We start from the raw sequence: 8362 nt of genomic DNA, 5'->3' as shown, positions 1-8362 counted from the left end.
GAAGTATTCATTATCTGGGGAATGGTGGAACAAATGGATGTATGTGAATCTAATGGAATACTATTATGCTATAAGAAATGATGAAAGAGATGGTTTCAGAAGAACCTAGGAAGACTTATATGAAGTGATATAGAATAAAGTGAATAGAAGCAGGAGAACAATTTATATAATGACATTATAAAGACAATTTTGAAAGATTTAAGAACTCTGATCAACAAAATGACCAACTGCAATTCCAGAGGACCAACGATGAAGTATGCTACCCACCTTCCAACAGAAGTGAAGCAATTTTTCTTTCATGGACAAATTTGTTTTGCTTAACTATGCATATTTGTTGCAAGGACTTCTCCCCACCCTACCCTGCAACAGTGATGGAAGGACAAGGATAGAAAAAAGAGGTATAAGGGAAAGAAAACAGATTTTTTTTCTAAGTGAAATAAATTTAATTTTTTTAAGCAGAGGGTAACTTCTAGGTTGTAAATATAAGTGAATAGAAGAATAGCAGTGAGCTCTTCTCAACAATGTGGTAATATAAGACAATTCCAATAGACCTATGATGGAAAATGATATCTGCATCCAGAGAGAGAACTATGGAGACTCAATGTGGATCAAAACAGTTTTTCCTCCTTTTTTGTTTTATTTTGTTTGATTTTTCTTTCTCATGGGCTTTTTCTCTTTTGGTCTGATTTTTCTTGTACAACATGACAAACATGGAAATGTGTTTAAAAGGGTTGCATATATTTAATCTATATTGGATTTCTTGCAGCCTTGGGAAAGGGAGAGGTAAGGGAGAGAGGGAGAAAAATTTGAAACTCAAACTCGTACAAAAATGAATGATGAAAACTATCTTTACATATATTTGGAAAAATAAAACACTATTGAGAAAAAATGGAAGAATAGTAGTAACTCAATAGAAATAAGGAAGTTAAAGAAAGGGGTAAAAAATGAGCTTGATTTTTGGAGGGAGATGTTGAATTTGAAATGCCTATTGGATACCCCACAAAAATCCAACAAGAAGTTATAGTTATAGAATTAGTGCTCAGGAGGAAGATGAGATTTGAGAGTCATTTGAATAATAGAACCTACAGGAACTGATGAAATTATCAAGACTCAATCAATCACAGTATTTATTAAGCACCTCTGTCTCTTGGCATCCTTAATTTCCTTCAAAGCTATAGTGGGCCTTTTGACACAACACTAATTCCTGGAGACATCAAGAAAGACAAAAGACAAGCTTACAGTCTAAATAGGAGAGACCAGATAGAAAGATATGTTGGAGATAATCTCAGAGGGATGGCACTCAGATGAAGGAGGACTAGGAAAGGCTTCTTTCAAAGGTGAGAATTTAGCTAAAACTTAAAGAAATCCAGAAAGCCAAGAGATACAGATTAGGAGGGAGAGCATTCCAGGCATGGGAAAGAGCCAGTAACATACCTTAGAGTCAGGAGATGGAGTGTCTACTTGGGAGACTATACAGTATCACTGGATAGGAATATAGAGATGGGAAGGAAGAGGTGGTATGAACAAACTGGCTGAATTTGATGTAAGACTGGAAAGGTAGCAAGGGACTAGTTTATGAAGGAGCTTGAACACCAAATAAAGGATTTTGGATTTGATCCTGGAGGCAATAGGGAGTGATTAAAGTTTATTGAATATGGGTTCACAGACTTTCAGTGAGGGAAGTTAGAGAGGAACGGGCCCAGGTACACCCAGGAATAGGGGACAGAATAAGAATTCTTATCCTGCAAAAGAGATGAAAAAGGATTTGTCAGATAGGCAAAAAGAGAGCCAGGAGAGAGCAATGTTACTAAAACTCAAGAGAAAGAAGTATCCAGAAAGAGGATGACCAACAGTTCTGAGAAATTCCATTAGATTAAGCAATAAAGAAATTATGATTTTGGAGAGAACAATTTTAGCTGAGTGATCAAAAGGGAAGTAGTTTGCAAGGAATTACAAAGCAGAGACAAAGCAAAGGAGACATCTTTTCTAGATGTTTGACTGTTAAAGGGAGGAAAAAATATAGGATTAAGGAGATAGTAAGATCAAATCAAAGTTTTTTAAGGATCAATGAATCAGCAAGCATTTATTAAGCACTGAGTATGTGTTTGCTGTTGTTGGAAATACAGAGACAAAAACTAGGTTATCCATAGTCCCCTTAATTGTTGTCTTGCCATTGGACCCCATGATTGTTGATTCTGGAGGAAAGTAAGGCTAAAGACTTGCCTCACTTAAATCCAATTCACTTGCAAGTCAATACACCCTCCTCCTGATGTCATTGTTCCTTTCTGAGAATGGGAGAGTAAAATAACAGTGACAAAAATCAAACAGTGCCTACCTTAATACAGTACACATTCTATCGAAGGAAACAAGAGCACTCTGTACTTTGCCCTCATTAGGAATCTATTGTGTTCAGTATAAACTGCAAGTTTAAGCAAGATGTTCATAATCTGGAGAATATTCTGAGAAAAATCATGTTACATAAAGATTGGCTAAAGCAGTAGTTCTTAAACATTTTGGTCTGATGACCCCTTTATACTCTTAAAAATTATGTAAAACCCTGCCCCCAAAAGCTTTTGTGTATGCAGGCTATGTCTATTGGTATTTACTGTATTTTAAATTAAGACATCTTAGTTATTAAGAAAATAGTTTTGACCTAGCAGACCCCCTGAAGGGCTCTTGGGTATCTCTCAAGGATCTCCAGACTACATTTTTAGAATCAATGGGTTGAAAGGATTAGAGGCATTTAGCTTAGAGAAGAAAATACTCATGGAGGTACATATATTAGATTTCTTCAAGAATCTGAAGGGCTGTCATGTGAAGGAGAAACACGACTTATTTTGTTTGACCATGGAAAGTACAAATAGGAAAAATTCCACATTCTATGGATGTGTGTGCAATGTATGAAAAGTGAATGGAAAATAATTTTGAGGGAGAAGACAACTGTTAGTGGCTGAGGAGAGATAATCAGTTACTAAGCATTTATTAAGTATTATGTCAGGTTTGCACTAGGTGCTTGGAATACATACATAAAGAATAAAATCATCTCTACTCTCAAGAAGCTAACATTCTAAGTATATAGATATAATATATATGCATCTATATTATGTGTATATGTAAGTATATAAATATAATCTATATCTATACCTATATATGTATATGTATATGAATATATTTGTGTATATTCATACATATATATGCAGTGTAAATATAGAGAAAATAAATGCAATTAAATACAAGGTGGTTGGGGAGGAGGTACTAGCAGTTGGAAGGATCAGAAAAGGCTGTCAAAGTATTTTAGAGATCTCCTGTTTCCCAGAGTAAAGCCCAAGCTGGCTGTTTCCTGAGCTTGACATAATTCTTTGTGAAGAGTATGGATCACAACATAGCATTTCCACTCTTTTTGCTTTTGTTTGCTTACATTTTGTTTTATCTCTTTTTTTTCCTTTTTGATCTGATTTTTCCTGTGCAGCATAATAATTGTATAAATATGTATACATATGTTGGATTTAACATATATTGGATTACTTACTATCTAAGGGAGGGAGGAAAGGGGGATGAATTTGGAACACAAGGTTTTGCAAGGGTCAGTGCTGAAAAATTATCCATGCATGTTTTGAAAATAAAAAGCTTTAATAAAAACAAACAAAAACCAATTCTTTGCACTCAGGAATGTATCACCTCTAACAAAGTATATTGTTTGGACTAGCACCACGTATTCACTGAGATATTTAACTCCCCTTATTACCCAGGGCTATCCATCACATATTAACAAGCTCTGTTCTTTGCCACTGACAGGTACTACACTTGTTTCTGTCATAGAACTGATTCTGTGCCTTGAAAAGTGACTGTGACCCCCAAAGACTTGAGACAATACTATTCTCACAAAAAATGCAAGACCTAAAAATTATGTCATAATCCAGCCTATTTGTTGATATATAAGAGTTGCCTTTGGTCCAACATGAAGTCCTCCTATTGGGAGGGATTCCACCTGAAACTAAATTACTCTGTCCTTTCTTATCTCTAGCTTGCAATGTTTTGCCTCCAAAGACCCAAAGATTAGAGGCGGGTTCTAGTCTAGGTGACACTTCATATAGATGATGTTTGAACTATGTCTTGAAGAGAGGGATTCTATGCAGAAATGAAGAGGGAGTGAATTCCAGGCATGAAGAACAATCAATACAAGAGCATGGATGTGAGAGAGAATGGAGACTGTAGGAGGGGAAGTCATGTCCAATGAGGCTGGAAAGATAAGGGCTAGGTTGGGTAGGTGTTGAAGAGCTAAACAAAAAACTGTATGCTTGTTCCTAGAGGTAATAGGGAGACACCGAAATTATCTGAGAAGAGTAGTTTGATTATATCTGGGCTTTGGGAAAATCATTCTGGCAGCTGTGTGGATGGATTGGAGAGGAGTAAAGATCAATTAGGAGGCTGGTAATAATCTAGGTGAGAGGGGATGAGGTCCTGAGCTAAAATGTGAGCTGTGTGAATAGAGATGAAATGTGATATTGTTGCAATTAAAATGGCAGGATACCCATGACAAGAAAGTATAAGGACTCAGGGTTAAATTCCCTGGAAAATGGTGCTGCCCTTGATAGTAGTATGTATGTTCATTTGAAAAGATGGGTTTTGAGGAAAATTTTGAGGAAAATTTAAAAAAAAAAAAGAAGAAGAAGAAGAAGAAGAAGAAAAGGTGAGGTTTGAGGATCAGCAAAGATCCAGAATAGAAAAGTAGTATTTGTTCAGCTTTGAAGGAAACTAGGGATGCTAAAAAGCAGGGGTGAGGAGCGAGTGAATTTGTTGTGAGGGAAAACATGCAAAGACACAGGACTGTTGTTCAGTCATTTCAATTGTGCATCTTTGTGACTATATTTGGGGTTTTCTTGGCAAAGATACTGCAGCGGTTTGGCATTTTCTTCAACTCATTTTTCACGTAAAAAAACTGAGGCACACCGGGTGAAGTGACTTGCCCAATCACAGAGCTAGGTAGAATCTGAGGATGGATTTGAACTCAGATTCTTCTGATTCCAGGCCAGTTACTGAGCTGCATACCTAGCTGTTATACAATAAGGCAAACTGACTGGACCACAAGGTGGATGACAGTCAGTCAAGTATAGTAAGGCTGGAAAGGGAGGATGGAGCCCGATTGGAAAGGAGTAATAGCATCACAGATTTAGATTTATAATAGACTTTAAAGGCTATGTTGTCCAAACCCCTCATTTAAACAGGAAACAGAGTGAAAGGACTTTCATGGTCACAGAACTTGGTACAAAAGATGGGATGTGAACACCATTCCTCTTGACTCTAAACCTAGCTCTTTATTCATTTTATCTAAAGCTTTAAATGCTAAGCAGGAGTTTTCACTTGACCCTATTATTTAATAGGGTGCCCAGGAGTTTGATCAGATCTGAGGTTTAGGAAGAAGAGATATGGTCACGTTTGAAGAAAGGAGGAGGCAGTGGACAAGATAGACATTTTAAGAAAAAGGATGATGGAAGGAGCAAACTCTCAAGACAAGTCAGCAGGACGTCCAGCCCTCTATTCATTGCTTATTTCACTTTGCATCACTTCCTATAATTTTCCAAGCTATCACGTTTACAGCTTGTATCACAATATTTCATTTACATGCACATTACAATTTGTTTAGTCATTCCCTAATGAATGTTTCCAGTTTTTTGTAACCAAAAAAATAGTTTGGTGTATATATTTAAGGCCGATCACCTTAGGATACATCTAGCAGTGATATCTTTGGGTCCAAGCATATGTATGGACACTTCAGATGATGGGGCAATGATGGAGCAAATTATGGTATGTAAATATAACAAATCCTTCTATAAAGTAATGTGGCAAGTGCTGGACAAGAACAGGCTTCAGAATGAGCAAGAGCAGGATTTTTTACTACCTAAAGCAACTAGCCATCAAGCCAAAAGTTGCTAAGTGTTAAAGATCTGCAATCATAGAGAGTTGCCTACACCCACAAAATCACTGATCTGGATACCAAGAAATTTAAAAAAAATCTTGAGAAATACGAGGGGAAAAAATATAGGGCATAGTAAGCAGAACCAGAACAACTTACATGACTACAGAGTTGAATGTGGAAGACCCAGGTTGACATAGGCGCTCTATTGCTAAACTGTTTGTTACAAGAGGAAGGATAAAGACTATATAAAGAAATGATTGAGATGTGAAAAAGACACTAATAAAACCCGGAAAAAGTAGGCTATATTTTGCCATATAGAAAATTCACATGGCTTGCACAATTATTCATGTATTGCATATTAAAAAACTTTGGACATCCCCACCCCATACAGATAGAACAGGTGATTAATGATTGAGGTAGTTTACACTAAATGCAAAACAGTTAAATTAGATTTTATTGCACAAAAGTTGACCCTAACAAGTAGAGCTACACAAAATCCATCCCTGAAGTTTGGCAACCCTCCTATAGAGAAAGACTTTTCCCGTGGCACTTAAATCCTCCCCTCCCTCTGAAGGGGGCTCTTTCACCTCCTTGGACAGCCAGAAGTGTCCTTTGTTCACAGTCATAAATAACTGCATTGTTAGCATCACTGGCTAACCAGTCAATTCTACTGGGGGTAAAGGTTCCTGAACGACTGTCTTGATTCCTGGGAGGTTTCTCCGCCTGCGAGCAGCCAGCTCAATTTTCTGGACCAGTTCTACGTCCCAAGGATGCGTCACAAAGCTGATCACAGACCCGGGCTGCTGGCTGCCCACTCGGCCCACTCTGCCGGCTCGGTGGATGTAGTCCTGCAAGGTGGGCGGGAAGTCGTAGTTGATCACCAGCTGCACCCGAGTGCTGTCCAGGCCGCGAGAGGCTATGTCTGTACAGAGGAGAACGTCCTTGAGGCCGCTCTGGAAGGAGCGGAAGACGCCCGCTCTCATGGCCGCCGGCATCTGTCCCTGCAGCCGCCAGTGTGCGACCTTGTGGTCGTCCAGGATGTAGCCCAGCCAGTTCACGGTGCTGGAACTGTTACAGAAGACCAGAACGGCCCCCGCGCGGCCCGGCCCGGCCTCTGCGTGCAGCTTGAGGCTCCTAATCGCCCGCCACCTTCTGGCCTTTGAGCCGAGGGAAGGCGCCCCACGTGGGGCAAGGAGGCAGCCGGGGCTGGGACGGTGCGAGGGGCTCAAGGCCGTGGACTCTGCCTCAGCAGCCTCCCACCCGGGAAAGGTGGCCCACCAGCACCACGCCTGGGGCAAAGGGGGTCCTCCAGCCGGGGGTCCCCGCCACGGGGCTCTGGTCCAATGTACCGCGGCCCGGGTCCCCGCAGGGTGTCCGCTTCGTCCAGAACCAGAAAGCGCAGCTGCTCCAGGCTCAGCAGCTTCCCCTTCAGCGCCCCAGGGTTGGGGGGCCAAGACGCCGGCAGGCGGGAGGGCCAGGTGCCGCCGGACGCTGCCCATGCCCCGGCCCCCGCCGATCTCCCGCACGCACAGCCGCAGGGCCTGGCCCAAGGGCGCCGCCACCGCCCGCACCTGCTCGGCCAGCTCCCGGGAGGGCACGAGGACCAGGCCGCGGGGGGCAGGGCGGGAGGAGGTCAGCGCGGGCTGCTCCAGCAGGCGCTGCAACAAGGGCAGCAGGTAGCTCAGCGTCTTGCCGCTGCCCGTCTCGGCGGCGCAGAGCAGGTGGCGGCCGCGCAGCAGCGGAGGCACGGCCCGGAGCTGCACCCACGTGGGCCGCACCACGGCGGGCGCCGCCTGCTGCAGGGCCTCCAGCACGCGGGGCTGCAGGCCCAGGGCGGAGAAGCCGGCGCAGGCGGCGCCCCCCGCCCCCTCCTCCGCCTCGGGCTCAGGGGGCAACGCCGGCACTTGGCGGGCGGTGCGCTCGATGGAGAAGTGGTCGCCACGCGAGCGCCGGTGCTTCCACCCGCGGGAGGCCAGCGGCGCGCGCTCCCAACGGCCCACCGTGAGACGCGCCGGCTGGTTGAACTCGGGCCTCCGCGCGGCGATCAGCAGCGGCCCGGGCCGAGGCACCGTAACCCGCGGCGCGGCCCCGTCTCGGATCCCCGTCCCGCGCCGCGGCTTTAGAGGCTGCGGGACACGGATCACGGGCAGCGGCTCCCGAGGCCCCTCCGAGGCCAGGCCCCGGCTGAGCACCGCAGGTGTCGGCCAGAGCAGCAGCACCCGGAGCGTCGGGGGTCGGAGCGCCATGACCGCGGTGCCGCCACTCGAGGAGGCGCGCGCGGTGACGTCACCGGCGCGCAACACTGACGCGCTACGGAGGCCCACGTGCGAAGGGCCGTCTGCGGCATCGCCTGATCGCCGAGAGAACTAGGTCGGTAGTCAGTCCCTGGCAGCGCGGCCGGTCGTGGGGTCTGCTTTCGCCCTAGCCCCAGAGCTCGCCGCCCCG

The 8362-nt window shown here is 44.3% G+C and overlaps 2 protein-coding genes across 3 annotated transcripts in view; one reads left to right on the top strand and one right to left on the bottom strand.

Annotated features, from left to right (window-relative positions):
* Positions 1–5012: 5012 nt before the first annotated feature.
* Positions 5013–8198, bottom strand: DDX28 (DEAD-box helicase 28). The gene is given in 4 exon segments (XM_023495058.2): positions 5013–6576; positions 6579–7091; positions 7094–7353; positions 7355–8198. Coding segments are annotated over 4 exon segments (1719 nt in total). The 5' UTR covers positions 8164–8198; the 3' UTR covers positions 5013–6439.
* The window catches only part of DUS2 (dihydrouridine synthase 2), a 61086-nt gene continuing 60847 nt past the window's right edge, over positions 8124–8362 (top strand). For both annotated transcript variants that reach the window (XR_004231644.1, XM_031950228.1), the window contains exon 1: positions 8124–8287. The gene's annotated coding sequence lies outside the window, so the exon portion shown is untranslated. The remainder of the gene's footprint in view (positions 8288–8362) is intronic.

The sequence above is a fragment of the Sarcophilus harrisii genome, chromosome 2, assembly GCF_902635505.1.
Source record: "Sarcophilus harrisii chromosome 2, mSarHar1.11, whole genome shotgun sequence".
Classification (NCBI taxonomy): Eukaryota; Metazoa; Chordata; class Mammalia; order Dasyuromorphia; family Dasyuridae; genus Sarcophilus; species Sarcophilus harrisii.
This window is presented reverse-complemented; position numbering and strand designations above follow the sequence as displayed.